The sequence below is a fragment of the Natrix helvetica genome (genome assembly GCF_964273705.1).
Source record: "Natrix helvetica genome assembly, chromosome: 1".
In the NCBI taxonomy this organism is placed as follows: domain Eukaryota; kingdom Metazoa; phylum Chordata; class Lepidosauria; order Squamata; family Natricidae; genus Natrix; species Natrix helvetica.
The window spans coordinates 240,769,588-240,792,278 of record NC_138548.1 but is presented as its reverse complement, the minus strand read 5'-3'; the positions used below and the strand labels follow the sequence as shown (position 1 = coordinate 240,792,278).

The following is a 22,691-nucleotide window of genomic DNA, read 5'->3' as shown; positions in this document are numbered from 1 at the left end:
TGTCAAACTTAAGGCCCGTAGGCTGGATGCAGCCCACAAAGTACTTAGATCTGGCCTGTGGGGCCACCCTGGAAACAGCAAAGGACCAGCCCGTGGTGTCTCTGCCAGTGAAAATGGAGTTCGGGTGGGCTGCATGTAAAATTAATAAAATATATGAGAATTGTTTAACTAATTTTGCCAAATTATTTTAGCATTTTCACTTCTTTCTCAGTCATTCAGATCAGTTTTCCCAAAAGCATTTTCCAAAAGCAACTGAACTTTTGGGACCTCTTCTTGAACCTTGCAAAGAAGGATAAGCCTTAATCTTTATGAAATATAGCAAAATACATTTAACGTATAATAAAATAAGCACCTCTCATTTGTTTTGCAAAAAACCCCATGTATTTCATGAAACAGAGAGTTCTTATAGAATATACTACTTTTTAAAAATGTGATGGACAGTCCTCTGTAAAAGAATAAGCATTTGCTATGATTTGCCATGCTGTATATACAAATATACATTCAAAATTCTCAGACACTGAAGTGAGAAATTATAATGGAATCCTATAAAACAGTTTTATTACAAGCAGAGCTGCACAGTGGTTCAGATTGCAAGGGGGAAAAAGATATTTTGGCATGTGACTGGATGTTTAGTTTACACTTCTTAGCAACTCTTTAAAATGTCTGCAGCTGCTATGCAATCCTAGGAAAAGCCACTATTGGTTTAGCGAATTGCCAAGAGTGCTAAATGCACACTCATATCTGCTTCAAATCAGCTTTTCCCCTTTGAACTTGATATCATTCATATAAGTGGGATTGAAATTTTTGCAGAGAGAATTGGATTTGAAATAAAGATATATTACATAAAGACAGCAGACAACTGTGCTAGTATGGGTACTGGCTAAAATGTTGGATAGTCACCAGGGAGGCTCAGGTTCAAGTCCATTCTCAGCCACAGAAGCTCACTGACTAACTTAAGCCCCCCCTCTTTCTCCCCCCTCAACCACTCAGAGTTATTATGGGGGGGGGAAGGTAGGAGAGAGTGCTATGTACTTAATCCCAACCTTCTAAATGAAAGGCAAGGCATAAAAACTAATGCATAAATAATAAGAAATTGCATCTCTGTTTATTCACATTTTGTTGCCAAGGTTTGCCAACAGAATTTTTAGGAGCTGTGGATTTGGGATCTAATGTCTATGTACAGATCATGAATTGCTGGGTAAATGAGAAAACAGTTTTCAAATAGTTTCAAAACAAATAAGTAAATCTGAACACTAGTCCCAATCTTTCATTGCAATTTTTTGGCACTCTGAAATGAATGTCATTTAAAGGTAATTGTTTAACGGTCATTAATATATACCACTTCTGGACACAGAGGCAGAGTTGTGCATTCATGTACATTCTTAGGAAAGCAACTGCACGAATATTAAGCAATAAACATAAGGACCTCTTCAATAGCTTTTGGCTCAATCTTTCTCAAGTTTATTTCTGGTGATTTAGTGAATCGAGCTGGAATCTTCATGATTACTGTTCATATAAGAACTTGGGGAGGGTGTGTGTGAAGAATACTAGATTTTTGTTCCTGACTTGGAGGCAACACGACAGAGATCAGCTACAGAGAATTGTTTACTTATAATGTAAAAGTTACAGTTGTCTGGTATTTCTTGCAATAGAACAAAGAGAGGGAGGCATTTTACTCATGTAATGAAATTAATTATAGTAACATGTTATGTGGGCTGTTTGGTTAGTTTTAAAAGGAGAGTAGACAAATTTGCGGGGTACTTTATATCCATCTCCAGCATCAGAGGCAGATGCTTCTGAATAATACCATTTGCTGCTGAACACAAGTGGGAAGGTGCTATTGCGCTCGTGATATTGCGTGAGGCCAGAGGCATCTGGTCAAAACACGCTGTGGGAACAGAATAGTTTGATAAACAAACAGGTCGTTGATCTGATCCAACCCAACCCAACTCTTCTCATGCTTTTATATTACATGCCAAACAAAATAATGGATATATAGCAATGAAAAGAACAAGGTGTATTAGCCTTCCATATGCAATAGTTATAAATGTCTAGGTACCAGATACCATGGCCAGACAATATATTAGGGCCTTGGCTTTCACATCCTTATAGGATTTCAAAGCTATCTGATTGCTCATTGCTGGATGCAGAATTTTGGATTAAATCAACCTTGGTCTGATCAACAACTTTTATTTTCATGTGAAGATTGTGTGATTGTGCTTAGGTTGAGTGGAGAACTGCATAAACAAATTGGTGGTTGGGAGATTTTTGCACATGGAAGCAATGAAGTATTATTATTCAATATGAAAATGGCAGAAATTATTCCAGCATAAAAGTGGGAATAGGGTTGGGAAGTGATTTCAAATAGACTCCTTTCTTCTACACACTAGTGGCTAAGAGCTATTTCCTTTCCCATAGGGAAAGAGAGATAACAGAATAACAGAGTTGGAAGGACCTTGGAGGTCTTCTACCATAACCTCCTGCTCAAGCAGGAAACTTTGTACCATTTCAGACAAAATGATCGCCCAATCTCTTCGCCCTCCATTATTGGAGCACCCACAGCTTCTGGAGGAAAGTCGTTCCAATTGTTCGGTCTGGAAATTTCTCTTTAGTTCTAAGTTGCTTCTCTCCTTGATCAGTTTCCATTCACTGCTTCTTATCGTGCCTTCAGGGAGTTTGGAGAATAGGTTGACTCCGTCTTCTTTGTGGCAGCCCCTTACATATTGGAACACTGCTATCATGTCTCCCCTAGTTATTTTTTTTATTAAATGCGACATATCTAGATGAGCTGGAAGCAGCTCTTCAGCTGCTCCCACATGATAAAGCTTTACTGCAGTGCCTTGTGCAGAATTGTTTGGAACTGGTACTTCAGCCAACACTGCCCCTGAAAGTTTGATGTGAAGTGCCAGAGCCACAGAGGGAGCACTTGAGGCACAAATGACTAGGATTGGCATGATGTGCGTCAGATGGATCGGATGGCACAGCTTGTGCCATAAGAAACCGAGAAAAGATCACTTTAAAATTGGAGCAGGAAAAAATCATTCAGGCTGCTTGACTCACGTCAAGGCTGAGTGCGTTTAGCATTCAACAGTGTTATCAGTTCACATCCTTACTTTTTTTTTAACTCATTGATCCTAGTATCATAAAACCAACAGATCTGAAGTAATGTTTTTGCTTGGTATATGGTATAAAATCCAGGCTAGAGAGGAAGACATTTAATATTTTTCATCTCCATAAGCAACCAACCTATACATAATCCTGCTTCAGGGCCTCGAAGAACTTGATGCTAATCAATGGTTCTTAGACTTATGACATGAAGTTGCAGCACATGAGTTTGGGTCTATGTGGCTCCAATAAGATCTCAGAAGGGTGAAGTGATTGGGGGGGGGAGAGGGTGTTCATAGCAAGATATTTAACTCCTAGTTATGTAGAAAATTAAAGGTCATGTTCAAATACACACTAAATAATATACATCAATATCCAAATGCACACTAGAGAATATACATGAATATTCTTTAGTGTACCTAATTTATTTTATCTTATACAGTATCAACCTGTCAAATTGGCATCTTTTTAATACAAACTGATTTGAGCCTTGATATGTGTATCTGGGACATACTGTATATCAATTCAATTTTGCTAACAACAGCTGGAAACGAACAAGTAAAAAGATGCCCTTCAGGATTCTACTTCCTGTTTCTGTGGACGACGGACATGCTGTCTGCCGCTCGCCGTCCCGGTGGGCCCCCCGATCTACGGGGGGGCACAGGATGCCTTGTAGGGGCATCCTGCCAAGGGGGCAGCTTGCTGGAGCCCCCTGGAGCAGCGGCAGCTGCAGGGGGGCTGCCAGCTTTGCCCTAGGCACTGGGAGGCTTTTGGGGGGTGCGCCTGCCACGCACGCTTTCGTCCAGAGGAGATCGGAAGAAAACGCTCCACTTGAAGGCAACAGCAGAAATGCGGTGAGGGGGGAACCTCCTCCCCCCGGTGTCTTTCTTTTTACTTTCTTTGAACAACCAAGTAAATGAGGATTAGCAGACTCTTTGATCTTTGTGAAGTGTTAAGATTGGAAAGGGGGGTTTGTTCTCCCCCCCCTCTTGGAAAAGCGGCTTTACATGATCTTTCTCCCTCTCGGTGAGAGGGAGAATTGGGGGGAAAAAACCCTTTGATATTCACTTCTTTCAAGCAATGGGGTAACGACCCTTTTTAACAATTGCGGAAGAAAGAAAGTGAGCTGACCTAAAAAGCTATGAATGGAAACTTCCTAAATGACTGTTCTCCGATCCCTGGGGAAGGCTGAGCCAAAATGGCGTTTCTTCCCCCGTTTCTGTTGTCGTTACAAATGAACTGTCGTCTCTGAAAAACTTTTTGGGCTGGAATTATAAAATCCAGGTGAACCCTAGAGGAATCTCCTTGTACAACTCTTCCTTGGATTGGGAAAAATTGATCTTAACCAGAGGGGAGCTGTATTGAAGATCGATATCCCACACTGGACTTTGCCTGTCTCTTGCCCCCCCCCCCCTGACAGCGCGCTCCTACAGACGCCATCTTTTCTGCTTAGACCTATAACTTTTTCTGAACTTTGAAATGCCTGCAAAAAAGCCTCCACCCAAACCAGCCTCAGCTCCATCTTCTGCTGTCTCAAGCCCGGTTCCCCCGCAAATGCAATTAACTTCTTTTTTGCAACCAAAAGCTCCCGAGGGGGAACAGCAGTCTCACGAAACGTTCCACCAAATTTTTCAGACACTCTTAAAGGGACAGGACGAAATAAAAAAGCAGCTGGCGGACTTAAAGGAAGAACTCAGACAGAATCAACAACAGACTTTACAAAATAGTCAAAAAATAAATGCTCTGGAGGAGGGTGCTGTGGGGGTGGGAGAAGAGATGAAGGCTTTACAAAAAAAATGTTGGATTTGAGAGTTATATGGAAAAAATGGAATTTGAAAGGATGTCTTTTTTTCTTAGATTTCAAAATATACCTGAAACAGAGGGTGAAGACATAAGAGAGACCATGATAACAATGCTAGCAGATTATATTAAAAAAGATAAACAGCAGCTAGGGTGGGATATTGACCTGATATATAGAATCAATTCAGCATATGCTAGAATACACAATGTTCCAAGGGAGGTATATGTCAGGTTTTTTAGAAAGACTACAAGAGATGAGATTCTAGAATTCAAAGGGGGGAACCTCTAAGATATAAGGACAAAGAAATAACCATTTTGAAACAGATACCAAAAAGAATAAGAGATAAGAGGAAGAAATTCTTCTTTCTAACTAAAAAGTTATATGAAAAAAATATCTGGTTTCGGTGGTTAATTCCAGAAGGCTTGTTGATTTTTGGGGAGGGGGGTAGAGTGAGAATTAACACAGTGGTGGAGGCAGAAGCCTTCATGGGAAAACATAAGGACCTCCTAGGTGAAACAAGAGACGGCACACAAGACATGAAGGTGGGAGGAGCCTTGGCTCAGCCAACAGACAGGGGAGAGGAGACAGCAATGAAACTTAGGTCACAGAAATGAATTAAAAACATATCGCAATTGCTAATATAATGAAATGTAGAAGTGATATAAAGTATGGTTGAAGATGTCAAAGAATTGAGTAAAATAACTGCTAATATGAATGTAACAATGATATTTTGATATATATAAAATATGAAAGAGATGCAAGATTCCGGGGAAGTACCACCTTCCATATGATGTAGCTGTCAAAAAAATTTCCCCATATTTATGTACCCTTTTCCCCAAAAGATTTGAAAAAAACCAATAAAACTTTTGTTATAAAAAAAAAGATGCCCTTCATATGCATTGCAAAACTTATTGAGGCATTGTCTTTCTTAAGTGGCTCTGCCAAGGCACTTGTTTCTTCATCAGCTTGGGCACATAGTTTCTGCTTTTATTCTTTTTTGCTAAAGTTCAGTATAATTGTTTGTTTTGTCTTTCTTTCTATCCTTTTCAGTTAAACAATTTATGCTATCTAAATGTGGGGAAATGTTTATTAGTTTAAATCTTTTGTTGCTGAAGAGAACATATTCCAAACTGATAACATTTCTGATGCGTAATAAAAACATTTATTCCATTGTTAAGAACTCGAGGGAAAGAACACCACCAAAAAAGTCAAAACAAAACATAGCATTCCTTTCACTTAAGAACTTCTTTTACAGACATGATTGTTTTATGATTGTTACGGCTATCTGTTATACAGTATATCTGAACTGGAAAAACAAAAAGGATGGATCACAAGAGCAAGGACATAGATAGATAGATAGAATTCTTTATTGGCCAAGTGTGATTGGACACACAAGGAATTTGTCTTTGGTGCATAGGCTCTCCGTGTACATAAAAAGACAAGGAACATTTGTCAAGAATCATAAGGTACAACACTTAATGATAGTCATAGGGTACAAATAAGCAATCAGGAAACAGTCAATATCAATATAAATCGTAAGGATACAGGCAACAAAGTTACAGTCCTGCAATCATAAGTGGGAGGAGATGGGTGATAGGAACCACGAGAAGACTCATAGTAATAGTAATGCAGCCTTAGTGAATAGTTTGACAGTGTTGAGGGAATTATTTGTTTAGCAGAGTGATGGCATTCGGGGAAAAACTGTTCTTGTGTATAGTTGCCTTGGTGTGCAGTGCTCTATAGCGTCATTTTGAGGGTAGGAGTTGAAACAATTTATGTCCAGGATGCAAGGGGTCTGTAACAGGGGTGGGTTTCTGCTGGCGTTACTGCCGGTTCGGTGTGCGTGTGCGCAGTTGCCTGTAAATAGATCTGTACATGCGCAGAACATTAAAAATGTCAAAAAAAACCATGCTGCAGCGACCGGGGGCGTGGTGAGCCTGCTGTCCTTTGGGAACTCAGCTGCAATGTCCACTACTGATTCACCCGAACCGGTGCAAACCGGTAGCAACCCACCTCTGGTCTGTAAATACTTTCACGGCCCCCTTTTTGACTCCTGCGGTGTACAGATCCTCAATGGAATGCAGGTTGGCAGTAATTGTTTTTTTTTCTGCAGTTCTGATTATCCTCTGAAGTCTATGTCTGTCTTGTTGGGTTGCAGAGCCAAACCAGACAGTTATAGAGATGCAGATGACAGACTCAATAACTCCTCTGTAAAACTGTATCAGCAGCTCCTTGGGCAGTTTGAGCTTCCTGAGTTGGTGCAGAAAGAACATTCTTTGTTGTGTTTTTTTGATGATGTTTTTGATGTTAGGTGTTACATTTTAATTCAATTCCTCATAATGCTAGAACCCAAAACATATCAAGTCAGATGTGGATAGTGTGAAAAGATCAGAATAAGAATAGCTGTTGTTGTTATGCATATCAGTTCTAAATGTGAGAAGTAATGTTTATGTAAAAAGACAGACCTAGTGTAATAACAAGGCATGTACACACGACACTGGGCTTCAAACACCCAGGCAATTGTTACATGGCTGCAAAGAGATACTGAAAAAACTCTTTACAGCCTAAATGTAAGCCTGCTAAAGATGGAAGATAATGAAGGCTCTGTATAATTTAAGTTTATACAGGTACTCTTCCACTTACAACCACAATTGAGCCCAAAATTTTCAATGCTAAGCAAGACAGATAAGTGAGTTTTGCCTCATTTTACGATCTTTCTTGAATCATTAAGTGAATCATTACAGTTAAGTGAATCATTACAGTTGTTAAATTAGTAAAATGGTTGTTAAGTGTACCTGGCTTCCTTATAGACTTTGTCAGAAGGTCGCAAAAAGTGATCGCATGGCTCTAGGACACTATGACTAGATAAATACATACCAGTTGCCAAGCGTCTGAATTCTGATGGCATGACCATGGGGATGCTGCAATGATTGTAAATGTGAACCATGGTCATAAGTCACTTTTTCAGTGCCATTGTAACTTCAGTCATTAAATGAATGATTTTATGGAAAGTCAAGGACTACTTGTAGTACTGCCATTTGTTTGATTTCCTTCACTTATTTAATCCACAGGATCTCTCCTTTCCTGGGCAATAACATATCCTTTGAGTTAAAGGCAGGTAAGGTAAGGTAAGGTAAGGTAAGGTAAGGTAAGGTAAGGTAAAGGTTCCTCTTGTTCCTCTATGTGCTAGTTGTTCCTGACTCTAGGGGGCGGTGCTCATCTCCGTTTCAAAGCCGAAGAGCCAGCACTCTCCGAAGACGTCTCTGTGGTCATGTGGCCGGCATGGCTAAACACCAAAGGCGCACAGAGCACTGTTACCTTCCCACCAAAGGTGGTCCCTATTTTTCTACTTGCATTTTTACGTGCTTTCGAACTGCTAGGCTAGATTGGCAGAAGCTGGGACAAGTAAGGGGAGCTCTCTCTGTTACACGGCACTAGGGATTCGAACTGCCGACCTCTCTGATCAACAAGCTCAGCGTCTTAGCCACTGAGCCACCACGTCCCACTAAAGGCAGATAGGTTGTACTAAACGAGGCAAAATATATTGGAAAGTGTATTCAACTATTTTTTTTCCGGTTATAAGGAACTTCCCTTCTTTTCTTTTTTTCTTTCTTAAAAACATAGAGTAGGTTTCAAACACCAGAAATTCTTCATCTGGCCAAATTTCCGGATGACCACGACCATTCAAGGAGAAGGGATGAAAAAGGCAACATTTTCGGGCGTCCCTCACACTTAGAGCTGAAAGTGACGGAGACCGCCCAAGCAGGTTACTAGGCAACTTGTTCACGCTCGGCCCTTCCTTACCCTCCCACTTTCGAATTAGCCCGTACGGAACGCGTTTCACTCGATTTTGAGCCGTCTGAAGGCCCGTCGCTGCGATGCATTCTGGTCCTCGGCAATATGGCTGCCTCCTTGGTGTGCTGCTGAGGAGAAATTGGCTCTCCGGAACAGTTTCCTTCAGCTTCCCAAACCCCGCTACTTGGGGAACTTCTCCGCGAAGAGGAACTACCCGCTGCCCGAGTCGGGGAACATAATGGGTCGAATTGGGTGCCCGTCGCTGCAGCCGCGGAAAAAGCAGGCACCTCCGCGGGGGTAGGACGATTATTCCCCTCTGGCTGCACGCTGTCGGAAACGGGCCCAGGAGGGAGAGTGATCTCATCTCTTGGTCCGGAGTGATCCCCCGAGGGGTGATCTTGTCGGCGGCGACCTGCTTTCCGAGGACAGATACAGCCAAGGCTGGAACAGAGAGAGGTGCCTACGGCCAAATCGTTCCTTCCTTTCGGAATTCATCCTTACCCCGTTGGCTAGCTTTGCCTCAAAACGGGAGATCAAAGTGCAAGCCTCTTCTTTGTAGCTGTGCCGGTCAAAGAATCCCGCGCTCAGATTCTTCAAACGCCTGAAATCCACATCGACTCACTGAAGTTCACAGTGCATTCTGACATCCCATCAAAAATTAAGAAAAGGAATCTTTTGTTTTAACGAGAGTTTATGTTGAACTGCACTGCCACAGTTGCTTGAGAAGCGATACATTTATCCGACTCTCCCAACTTGGACAACCCTGATTTCTCAACTTCTGCTTTTCCTGCGATTTCCCTAGAGTATGTAGCACAAGGCATCAACTTTATTCTGAGCAAGAGAGCAAAGTGTGGTATCCCTGCAGCTTTTCTACTTTAGCCCTGATCCAAGTGCTCTGCTACAGAGCTACATGGAAAGCCATGTTTTCTATCTAAAATACTTTTAGACCGATCATATCAAACTTCGTTTCAAGTGTGCATTGTCTGATAGTCTTCTAAACTAAATCATTGTATTGTGGGCAGGAACTTTTTTCAATAAAAAAGAGTTATCTGTGATCACCCCATATCTCTTGAATATTGAGATAATATCCTGTTTCTGAAGAGGGATAAAAAAGGATCCATGTGCACCTCTGTGATCATTGTTTCATCTAGACAACAATAGATCATTGACTACTAGATAGTTTCCCCTTGAATAGTGATTACATTACTCCCTGAGATTACCCATTCTGCACAGGAATTTCCCAGCTGCTGTACTAGGAACATTGTCATACAGTTTAACGGTAACATTCATACATCTATTTTGAAAAAAAGCATACAACATAAAGCTGAACAACTAACATAGTGTCTTGTTATCCAGTTACGTCTCTTAAAACATTTCCTTGGAGTAGTGATTTTTTCCCTCTACTGGTTACACTGATCTCTACTCTTCTTGATGGAGTCTGATATGCTGCAGTCACCCCTCCTGGGCCTTGGGGAGGAAGATGAGTCGGACATGACAGACTGGAATTTGCCTTTGGCCTTTATGAAGAAGAGGCACTGTGAGAAAATTGAGGGCTCCAAATCACTGGCTCAGAGTTGGCGGATGAAAGACCGGGTAATGATCTCTAGCAGAAGCTTTTATTTGGAACAAAATAAATTTGGGGTATACACCTTGTCCTTAGTGAAGTCACACAGTTTTTCTAACCATGGGGTTTCTTTAATCTTTAATCTTGAAAACTTGTTAAGTTGCTACAGTGCATGCTAATAAACAAGTCATGAATGCAGTTAATATAGATTTAAGTAGTGGTACTTTCTTTTAGATAATAAATATATTTAATAATTTGATAATTCACTGTTTGGAAAATTATCTGGATGGAGAATAATCTGAATGTATGTCAAGAAGTTTGCATTTCTGATAAATCTCATTGCTTTATTTTGTTAACTATATCGAACACCATATTGTGAAAATATTTTGAAAATGTTTCACTTCTCATCCAAGAAGCTTCTTCAGCTCTGACAGAATGGTGAGGAATGGAAGGATTTATATTCTTTGCAGACAGCTATTACTTTGCACAGTAACATGTAGTGCTCCTCAGGTGACCCTGAGCACAAATAAACCTCCAAGTGCTTCAACAACCAGTCTAAAAGGATGCAAATTACCAGCTGTCTGCAAGGAATATAAATCCTTCCATTCCCCACTATCCTGTCAGAGCTGAAGAAGCTTCTTGGATGAGAAGCAAAACATTCTCAAAAGAAAGTCCAGTTGCCTCCTGAAAAAGCACCTTTGGAACAACTACAGTATGACTTTGGATGACTGAGAATCTCTACAGACTTTTACAGTCTGCATGTTAACTCTTATGGCATATTTATTTTATTTTTATTATTAATTATTTATTTAAGATAATTTATATGGCTGCTAAACTCTCAGTGATTCCAGGTGGCTTACAGAGATAAAAATCTCATATAAAAGCAATAAAAAGCAATACCCCCACCCTCCTGGCAATAACAGTCAGATAAACCATTTGATGGGCTCCAACCACTTGATGGGTTCTTTTAGGTCCATTGTCAAATCAGGTCTTAAGGTCTTGCAAAAGAATGTCAAAGTGAGGGCCAATCTTATTTCTGTGGGGATGATGTTCCACAGGGAGGGAGCTATTACAGAGAAGGCTCTTCTTCTTGGTCCTACTAGAGGTGCCTCCTTAGAAGAGTGGACCCACAGCATTCCTTGCCTCCTCACTCTGGTTAGGTCAGATAGATGTGACTGGGAGAAGATGATTCTTAAATACTTCTTTAGGAAGTTGAATTATCAGCTAACCAGTCAAAACATCCAACAGTAATTTAAAAGGTGATCTAATTAGATCAATAAGGTAAGTTTATCAGTGATGTAACTTTGGGCTTTATGTTTTTGTTTGGAATGATGTGACAATTAACTGGCTGACTAGGATTACAGTCTCATAAAGATACATACATACTTGGGTTTTTGCCCCTGGGTCTTCACAGAGAACAAATGGTAATACTGACAAGACAATATTTTGTCTCTTCAAATATAATCTAGTCCTTCACTAGTGTCAGGTAGTAGTTGATTACATTATTGTACAAGTGCGTAAGATACCCTCTTTTTTGGTGTAGCAATACTATGCAAATGGACAATTATTTCAATAATGGAGTGAATTAGAACTACTTTGTACATAGCAAAATCTGCCTTATATTGTGGCCCAAGTACAGCTTGCCATTGCAAATACAATAGCAAGGGAGCTTGCAGCAGTTTTGCAGTGAGTGCTCAGGACAGATCAAAGTAGCAGAGAATTTGGCTCTATAATCCAGAGGCTTTGCCTAGCTTTAACTGTTGCTTATTTAATTTTATATGCTATTTCTTAATTATTTGTTGCCATGCTGCTTACCAGGTGATATTTATTTTTAAATTTGTGTTTACTAAACTTAATTTTAGCAAGATGTGAATGAATTTAAGTAGTTTCATTTTGTGCTTCCATGTTCTTCCTTCCTCTCTCCTCTCCCATCTCACAGTGAAGCGTAAGGGATAGGAAATGTATACTTATCTTCCTGTTAAAGAAAAGACACACAGCTTCTTTTGTAGTCTGAGCTAGTGTACTTTAATAAGTTTCAAATGAGCTTTTAGCTATCTGTATTCACGATTAGCTACAATTACAATTGTGAACAACATAGCCAGCAGTGCTTAATCAAAACCAAAAGTGACTATTTCTCAATTCCTTCCTATTACAATAGAAAGATGGGGAGAATCCACATATTCAGGAAGAGGCTTCATTTATACATATGCATACACCTCTTAATAAGTATCCAAATAGAATCAGGTCATGACCTACATCCTCTGCGTATTTTATTTAAGCATTACATTCTAGCAAGTGGGATTTACTTTTGAGAAAATATCTTTGGGATCAGATGAGAGAAATGATATATCAGTGTCTTTGACTCCTCTTGTACAGTCGCCATTTCAACTATGTAGCAGCAATACTGCATGGCACCCCACAAATCTCCTCATCCTCCTCTTCTTGAGTTGGATGGTATTCCTTCCAGCTATCCAGTAGTGCAGCTCTAGAAACAGCAACTAAACATCACCCCACCACGTTATCTTTTCTAGCTGTGTTTGGTTTTTGAGGTAAGAAAAAAGACACAGCGTGTCATTGTGTGAGGCAGGCATTATAGCACCTTAATCCCAAAAGGGAAGGGCAGCTGTTCATCCTGCAGTATCACTGATTTTCCTTTGGACTAGGAGCTGCTGAACTGATTAATTTGTGAAGTTGATTGAGCACAAGAAACCACATGGCATGCAGAAATATATAAGGCCTTTCATCATTATAGATGAGATACTTGCTTAAAATTTTGCTAATACAGAGTCCTTGACTTACGATTCATTTAGTGTGTGTTCAAAGTTACAATACACTGAAAAAAATGACTTATCAGTTTTCACACTTATGACAGCTGCAGCATCCGCATGGCCATGTGATCAAAATAAAATTGCTTGCAACTTGATATGTATTTGTAAGAGTTACACTGCCCAGGGTCATGTGATCACCATTTGTAACTTTCCCAGGTGATTTCTGACAAAGAAGGTGGGAAGCCAGTTTCAATTAAAACAGCTGATTCACTGAGCAACTTGGAAGAAAGGTTGTAAAATTGAGCAAAACTCACTTAACAATTATCTTGTTTAGCGGTGGAAATTTTGGGCTCAGTTGGGGTCATATATCGTGGACTATCTGTAAATTTTAGTAAAAAGAAAATTGGAGCTATTTGAATTTTTCAATGTCTTACTGGTTGTGAGAAAATGTATATTTAAAGTAGCTCAGTAATAAATCTGACTAATTGTAATATAATTACTAGCAGAATTCTGTAATGTCATAAAGGGTTTATTCTTCTCAGCATGCTCCATGGCATTTGTAGGCTATCAAAATGAAACTCCTTTGATCTATTATTTATTCAAAGTTTTTTTTATAGACAATAGGAATTGTGCTTTGAATGTAGAATTAAATCTCAGCCCTGCTAGTTCATTAAAACTAGAGTCCTGAATATGTTGGATTTTAATTTACAAATGGCTATTGAAATAAGAATTGAGCCACATTTACTCTGATTGATTTCTAAAGAATATGGGAAAGAAAAATCTGTTTGCAATCTTTTTATTTTAACAATTTTTTTCTTGTTCCTTCATTATCCACTGAAGGTTACCCAGGTAAATGAGGTGTTTTGATAAACAAAACCAGCTAGAAATTGAAATTTCTTAAGCAGATACAAGTAGTCCTCAACTTACAGCAGTTCATTTAGTGACCATTCAAAGTTATAACGGCACTGAAAAACTGACTTCTGACCATTTTTTACATTTACAACCATTGCAGCATCTTGATCAAAATTCAGATACTTGGCAGCTGGTTCATATTTATGACACTTGCAGTGTCCTGGGGTGATGTGATCCCCTTTTGCAACCTTCTGACTAGCAAAGTCAATGTTGAAGCCAGATTCACTTAACAACCATGTTACTAACTTAACAGCTGCAATGATTCAATTAATAACTGTGGCAAGAAATGTCATAAAATAGGGCAAAACTCATTTAACAAATATTTCATTTAGCAACAGAGGTTTTGGACTCAGTTGTGGTCGTAACTCGAGGGCTACCTGTAATATACTTCCAATGGAAAGCAAAACTATGGAAATGATTATGTAATAAAACCTTTATTTAAATGACACACAGTTTTTCTGTATTAATGGATAGATTTATTGGCAATTTGAAAAAATACAGGTAGAAATTTATCATTATTGCTTGGTATTACAATCAGTGCTTCTAATTTGGTTTTAGTGGTTGAGAAGGAAGGATGCTGTTTTTGCTATATTTTGTAGTAGGATTGTATATATTTAAGTTTGATTGAGTGGGGAAAGTTTGCTTTAAAGCAGTGCTAAGGAAAAATCTAACTACTTTTCCACTTCACTGCATTCATATTTTAAGGAATTGAATGTAGAGCCATCTTCTTTTCATTGGTCCCTCTCCTTTCTCCTTTATCCCCATTAACTTTGTGGAGAAGATCAGGCAGCGATAAGAACAGGAACTGCGATGTATATGAAAGAAACCTGTGAATAAATTGTCAGTGTATTCATTTCTTCTTATAAAGGAATTTAACCTAAGGGTAGGGTTGAGGCAAGGATAAATAACATAAAAAAATAGTATAAGGTTTGATATACGGTTATAGGTGCTAATCTGAAAGAAAGTGCCTGTAATGTATTTACAGTTATTAAGAAAAAATGTTTTCAAATACTTGCTTTAATTGTTAAAGCATCTTAAATAAAACAGGATTCAGTAAAGTATGGTAAACATTACTCAAATTATGGAACGCACCACTGAGGAAAGTTTGGATGGCCTCTGTCCTGTTTTGTTTTAAATGGCATTTGAAGATGTATGTCTGCACCTTCCTCAGTTGGGAAGTGAAAGGTTATGTTAACTGCTGAATGCAATATATCAATGCTTCTTCAGTTTGTTCCCCTCACAGAATGTGTCTTTACTCATTTTTTGCTAGTTTACTCATATTTAACTCTATTCATGCTTCTGAATGTCAGTTTTTAATGACATTTTGTAACCACTGTGCTATTATCCAGTTCACCACTTCTCTTAAAGAAAACTCTCTTCCACTGGATAAACAGTACACCTTGATGAGCAAAATCTCTCATGCATTTTCTTTTTGGTTTTTTGGTGTGTGGGTGTGTGGGTGCAAAATACTTTTATCTCTGTTGAAGCTTTGCTATCCTATATATCAGGCGTCCTCTGTTATGTCATTTAGATACAGGTAATCCTTGACTTACGACCACAATTGAGCCCAAAATGTCTGTTGTTAAGTGAGACATTTAAGTGAGTTTTGCCCCATTTGATGACTTTTCTTGCCACAGTTGTTAAGTGAATCACTGTGGTTGATAAATTAGTAATCTGGTTGTTAAGTGAATCTGGCTTCCCCATTGACTTTGCTTGTCAGATGGTCGCAAAAGGGGGTCACATGACCCCGGGACACAGCAAAGATCATAAATATGAACGAGTTTCCAAGCACCTGAATTTTGATTGCATGATCATGAGGATGCTGCAAAAATGGTAACTAGGAAAAATAGCCATAAGTCACATTTTTCAGTGCTGCTGTAACTTAGAACGGTCATTAAACAAATGGTTGTAAATCGAGGACTACCTCCATGTTATCTTGGCTTTTTTTTCCCCATCTTTCCAATTATATTTTTCCTTAATGTTATAGTTTTGTATTATCCTGTATCTTGACTGTATCCCTGAACATCTAAAACATTGATACAATTTAGTCATATTCTTTAGGCTTACTGAAAGCCTTTCCCAGGGATAGTGATTATTGGTCTTATTAAGATCTGGAAAAGAGGATGGCTGAAAATATGATCAGCTAGGAACACCTGTATATTCTTCCATTGGCAGAAAAATGGGTAGCCAGCTGCTTTGTTCATCGGAAGGCTTTTAACAAGAGGAAGAAGACATTTCGGCCCTACCAAACAGCACTAAAGCAAAGGTATCCATTTGCAAAGATTTCTGTAACAATATGCCCTTTTCTATTTCAATAAATCTATTGAAGAAGCCTTAGTGAAAATCTTGCTTTTGGATCAGCTGTCAAGAGCTTGACATTAATCTCAGCAATTCTTCAATTTCCCTTACAAGGGAAGCTGCCTTGCTGCCTGTTTGTGGCTGATTCCATGGCAGTCTTGGAGTAGAGTACAGCTGAACGCTAAAAGGCTACCAGTATTTTATTTCAGTCTCAAAGATGCACAGATGAGTTAATGGGCTATTGCTGTTGCCCAAATGATGCCGCTATTTGAGCAAGCTCAGCAATCAAGTGTAGTTGCCATGGGTGTGCTTCCTGCCATTTCTACTCCTCTAATCGTGTTACTTCACTCTGTGGGCTCATTACTATGACATATTTCCAAACAGATGCAAGATTTTCATCACTCAGCTATACTCTTCCTTAAGAGCAAGTTTTCCACAGATTGCACTCAGGCATGATTTATCCTTGCAGTCTTGAGAGATGGAGCTGCCAAAATGGCAATTCCTATTAGGGACAGTAATGATTCTTTAATGGACACCTCTTGTCAATTTCACACAGAAACTAAAAGCTGCCTTTGATTATTCTGCCAGAAGAGATAATGTCCAAGTTGTTCAGCCTAGACGTGACAGCCATATCCTATAAAAAGAAAAAATGTAGCAAGATCAATAAAAAAATGATGAGGGTGGGAGTGGGATGACTTTTTTAAAAAAATGCAAGGAAAGGGGTGGTCAGAATTCTGACTTGAAGAGTACAAGAGGTGATAATGACAAACATCCTGGTAGTGCAGTGTATTATGCCAAGGTGGGGTTATGGGAAACACTTTTTGCTCTTTGATGGGTTGATGATAAATGCCCTCATTCATCGTCATTCTAGCCATGGTCTGTCCACTGCAGGATGAACGCCTCTTCCACATGTTTTGAACTTTCTTTTGCCAATTGGGCCCTCAATACTTGCTGATGTTGTCGATCCATCTTGTTTTAGGTCTCTTTCGTCAACAGTTTTTATCAAGTGGGATCCATTCTATGAGTGCCATGGTCTACCTGTCATCAGTTCTTCTTTCTATTTGACCAGCCCATTTCCATTTTAACCCTTTTACTCTCTTGATATTGTGTACTTTCATTTGCTCTGTTATCCATGTGCAGATCTTTGTATCTTGTCTTGTGATGACAAGCATATATCTTTCCATGGCTCTTTGTGCCACTCGTAGCTTTTGTATTGATTCTGAAGTTAGTGTCCATGTTTCTCTGGTATATGTTAGAACAGGTAGCACACACTGATTGAAAACTTTTCAGGCATAGGGAGAGACTGTTCTTGAAAATTAGGCTTAGCTTGCCGAATGCCTGCCAACCATATTTAACATGCCGTTCAATTTCCTTTATTGTATCACCTTCCATTAAGATCTGTTGGCCAAGGTATGTAGTGGTCTAGTACTGCTAGTTCTTCTCTAGATATAATTCTCTTTCTTTGGTGAATTTATTAAACATAACCTGGCTCTTTTTCAGGTTTATTTTTAAGCTAAAATGAGAAATGTATTAATGTGAAAAAGAAGCTTATTGTATGTTTGTTGATTTAGATAAGTCATATGATAAAGCAAATAGACTCAAATTTTGGAAAGTTTGTGTGAATCTAGAGGTTAATTACTGAATATGTTCATAGCAATATATGATGGAAGTAAAGTATTTGAGAACAAATAGAAATGTTCAGTGAATAGTTTAATACTGCTTAAGAACTAAGACAATGGTGTTACGATATTTCCTTGTTTCTTTAATGTATTTATGGATAAATGTATAAGGAAAGCCTGGGGTTATGTTAGAATTATTTTGGTTGATTGGAGAAGTCAATCTCTACCTTTGTATGTAGATGGTGTTGTGTTGTTGGCTGACAATCTGAATTATTTGAAATGAATTGATTGTATGATGCATAGAGGAATATGGATCTGAAAAATAAGCTGTCAAAAGACAAGACAGCTGTGCTTGATGGAGAAAATAGAATGAATGTTTGCAAGTTATATATAAGTGATAAAACAGATACATTGGTATATCTTGATAGAATGCTAATTAAGAATGGGAAAATTTGACATTTTAAGACAGTGATGGCTAACCTTTTTGTCTAGGCGTGCCAAAAGCGGGGGGAGTGGGGGTTTGCATGCGCACGTGCCCCACAACCATAATGCAGTGCCCTCTCCCTCACACATGTGTACAACAACGCATGCGCGCAGACGTCACTGAAGCCTTGGATTTCCGGTTTGCGTGTTGGGCTGTTTTTCGTCTTCAGGGGGCTTCCGTTCCCAAACTTCCGCTTTGCGCATAGGGGGAAAAACGGCCGAAAATCAAGTCTGAAAATCAGCTGACCAGTGCGTGCATGGCACTGGAGCTGACGGCAACACCTCATGTGCCCTCAGAAATGGCTCTGTGTGCCATCTGTGTGCTACAGGTTCGCCAACATGGTTTTAAGACATCCAAATGCTGTTAGAATGGTAGTGGATATTTGTGATTAGGTATAAAAAAGTGCTTCTGAAAAGAAGAGCAAATGGCTGTGTGTAACAGCTTGCTTATTCCTACTTCATTAGATGTGAGAATTGAAAAAACTTAAATGCTAAATGCATTGGGGAGTGGGTTAGTTTTGAAATGGGTGTGATAGATCAAAGATATAGGGTCAAGAATGAATGGGTACTGAACTGAATTCAAAAGTGAGTGACTGCTGTGTAAGAAATACATTGAGATGTTTCCCCATATAGGGACAGTAAACAAGGATTATTGTTTATTATTATTATTGGTTATTACTTAACAATGGCAAAACAAATACACGGTGGAAGAATGAATGCTTTGAGAAAAGGGAAAGACTTAGAAAATGGCTTTTTTGATGAGACCCTCAGACAGACAGACAAGTTTAAAGAACAAATTGGTGTATGGATAAGATGAAAACAAGGAGAAGGAAACAAATTAACGGAGAGGCATAGCATATGTGTAAACTAGATTCAGTTAGACTTTAATTCATGCTTTTTGTCATTTCTTCTGTACTTTATATAACTTGGTTTACCCTGAAAGGGAATAGTGTGATTAATATACTATGTATCTATATATATGTAAAGTACACACTATAGCTTTTGTGTTTACTGGGTTTATATCCTGTCTTTTTATCTGTCTAAATAAAGGGAAGCTTACAATGATAAAAAAAGTGAAGCTAAGATCATAACAATTACAATTAAAAGCCTGATTAAAATTATGATAAAATAAATGGATAATTAAAGGTTTTCAGAATATTTTTTTTCTTCTATTCAATTGTGCCTGACAAGTCCCTGCAGTTTCCTTGGCAAGGTTTCTTGGAAGTGGTTTGCATTTGCTGTCTTCCTGAGGGCTGAGACAAGGTGATTGACCCAAAGTCTCCCAGCTGGCTTTCTGACTAAGTTTCTAGCTTAATACTTTAGCCCAGTGATGGCGAACCTATGGCAGGGCATGTGCGCGCTGGCCAGCTGAGTTCACCTTTTTAAAAGCTATTTTTCGCCTTCCCCAGGCTCCAGAGGCTTTATAGGAGCCTGGGGAGGGCGAAAATGCCAGGACATAACCCCCCCCCCCCCCCGAGGCTTCAGGGACCATCCAGAGGCTTCCCTGAAGCCTTCAGAACGCTTGAAACCACCATCCGAGCAAACCGGAAGTGACTTCCGGGTTGCTCGGAGGGTCGTTTTAAGCTTTCCGAAGGCTTCAGGGACCGTCCGGAGGCTTCCCTGACGCCTTCGCAGCGCTTAAAACGACCCTCCGAGCAAACCGGAAGTTGTTCGGAGGGTAATTTTAAGCGTTCCGAAGGCTTTCCTGACACCTTCGGAGCGCTTAAAACCACCCTCCGAGCAAACGGTCCCTGAAGCCTCTGGAGGGCCTCCGGGGGGCGGGGGAGGCTCTTTTCGCCCTCCCCAGGCTCCTATAAAGCCTCTGGAGCCTGGGGAGGGTGAAAAAAGCATGTAAAAATGGGGGGTCATGCGTTGTGCGCACATGAGCACTGGGGGGTCGCGCATTGCATTATGGGTGCGGCACGTCCGCACACGACCCCCCTGCGCTCCCCCCACTTGTGGCACACGAGCCAAAAAAGGTTCGCCATCGCTGCTTTAGCCCTTACACCAAACTGGCTTTATATGTTTCCATCAACTGCTAAGCACTGGGAGATTCTAGGCAAAACATACTTCCATAGGAAGTACATTTTATAGTTGGGACCTGTACAAGACAAGCTTATTTTCTAGATGAGCCTTTGGGAGAGGGTTATCTTCAAAGTGGCCTTTCCTTTTGGGACTACTAAAATCTTTATGGGGGACAGCTTAAAATTTCAAAATGTTTGAAGAATGTTTAGGCATATACGATCTTAAATATTATTTATTGACAGTGCAGTGAGATATGGTTAAATAAAATAATGTATTAATATTCAGACGGCTGAATTGCAAAGGAGGGGTTTGCAAATGACAAACTGGTAGAATAGTATCACTGATTTAAAATCATAGCTTCATTCTTTTTTTTCTGCATTGCAATGTTTTTGCAGTTGTGAGTATAGTTTCCCCCGCTTTCCCTTGGCTGGAATGTCAGGTTCCCCAAATCTCTAGATATTTGCAATGAGGGATGGCAGTATATACATGGTTGAGGAGCTCTTAAAATAGTTTTAATATTTTCATAATATTTCAGAAATGTGTGAATATGAACTTGTGTAAGGGTAATAACCTTATAACCTTTTGAGTCAATGAAGTACAAGTAGTCCTAGACCTAAGAACTGTAATTGGAACTGGAACTTTTGTCACTAAGCAGTGCAGTTGTTAAGTGAGTCATCGTGATTGCGCCCAAGTTTATGATCTTTTTTGCTGTGGTTGTTAAGTAAATCACATAGTTGTTGAGCGAATCCCCTGGTTGTTGAGCGAATCTGGTTTCCCCCATTGATTTTGCTTGTCAGAAGCTGACTTGGGAGATCGCAAATGGTGACCATGTGACTCTGGGATGCTGTAACCGTCATAACCACATGCTTGTTGCCAAGGAACCCGAATTGCAATCATGTGACTATGAGGAAGCTGTGATGATGTTAAGTGCAAGGACTGGTAGTAAGTCACTTTTTTCATCACTCTTGTAACTGTAAATGGTCTCTAAACAAATGTTAGTAAGTTGGGACTAGCTGTACAGCTCTCATGTCATATTATCCTTTTTAGAATAGAATAGCAGAGTTGGAAGGGACGTTGGAGGTCTTCTAGTCCAGCCCCCTGCTTAAGCAGAAAACCCTACACCACTTCAGAAATGGTTATCTAATCTCTTCTTAAAAACTTCCAGTGTTGGAGCATATCCAACTTCTGGAGGCAAGTCGTTCCACTAATTAATTGTTCTAAGTGTCAGGAAATGTCTCCTTAGTTCTAAGTTGCTTCTCTTCTTCATTTCCACCCATTGCTTCTTGTTCTACCCTCAGGTGCTTTGGAGAATAGTTTGACTCCCTCTTCTTTGTGGCAACCCTGGAGATATCGGAACACTGCTATCATGTCATCCCTAGTCCTTCTTTTCATTAAACTAGACATACCCAGTTCCTGTGATCGTTCTTCATCTGTTTTAGCCTCCAGTCCCCTAATCATCTTTCTTGCTCTTCTCTGCACTCTTTCTAGAGTTTTTGCGGAGTTAAGAATGAATAGCAGGAGGTAGAGACTCCAAAGTCCTGGATGAATTGCATGTTCTAATGCATTTTTCATATAGTCACTGGCAATTTCCCATCATCCTTCATAAATTATTTTTATTGTTTATATTTCTGCAGTCCCCATGCATTACTGTGGATCCATAGAAGCATCATTTTCATATTTATTGCTTCAGTCTAAAGAAGTTTAGTCACTGTGGAGGAGTAAAATTCATTAGTTTTTAAACTTGTGGGAAACATCTGAAATATTCATAACCCTTATGAATATTTTCAAAATAGTTCAGTTATAGTCTGAAGAATAGTCAGATTATGGAAAAAAGCAAATGGAAAATGTATATTCAAGTAGGATTTGAATCTTGCTCCTAAATTAGTAGTACCGGTCCATAAAGAGTTTATTTACTAAATCTACTCATTTTGCCATTTACTAGGAAAATAACTATTAATTTTGCCACTTATTAGAAACTTGCTTTAGATCTATGCTTGAACATTATTCAGCTTAAAATAAAGCTGAGCTGCATAGTATCAGAGAAATTAAAATTTTGTTGCACTAGGTAATCTAAGGTAGAAATTAAAGGAAAGATAAATTCATTTCATACTCCGTTGAATGTAAAAGTTAAAAACAAAGCAAGTACAACTAATAAGCTACAGTAGGAATCTAGCACATATTGTAATCATAGTCATGGTGAGAACTGACCTTTCAGGATACATGCATTATAGACTGCCTGCAGGGACACATGATTTATTAATATTTCCCATACTTTTGTTCAAACCTGTGCTATTTTTAAAGTTCATCAGTGCAGAAATATT

The 22,691-nt window shown here is 39.3% G+C and overlaps 1 protein-coding gene across 3 annotated transcripts in view; it reads left to right on the top strand.

Moving 5' to 3' along the window:
- Positions 1–8,805: 8,805 nt before the first annotated feature.
- The window catches only part of RPTOR (regulatory associated protein of MTOR complex 1), a 423,475-nt gene continuing 409,589 nt past the window's right edge, over positions 8,806–22,691 (top strand). For all 3 annotated transcript variants that reach the window (XR_014174604.1, XR_014174605.1, XM_081944023.1), the window contains exon 1: positions 8,806–10,294. Coding sequence is in view for 1 of the 3 variants with exons in the window: in XM_081944023.1 (XP_081800149.1) it covers positions 10,133–10,294 (162 nt within the window). In the remaining 2 variants the exon portion in view is untranslated. The remainder of the gene's footprint in view (positions 10,295–22,691) is intronic.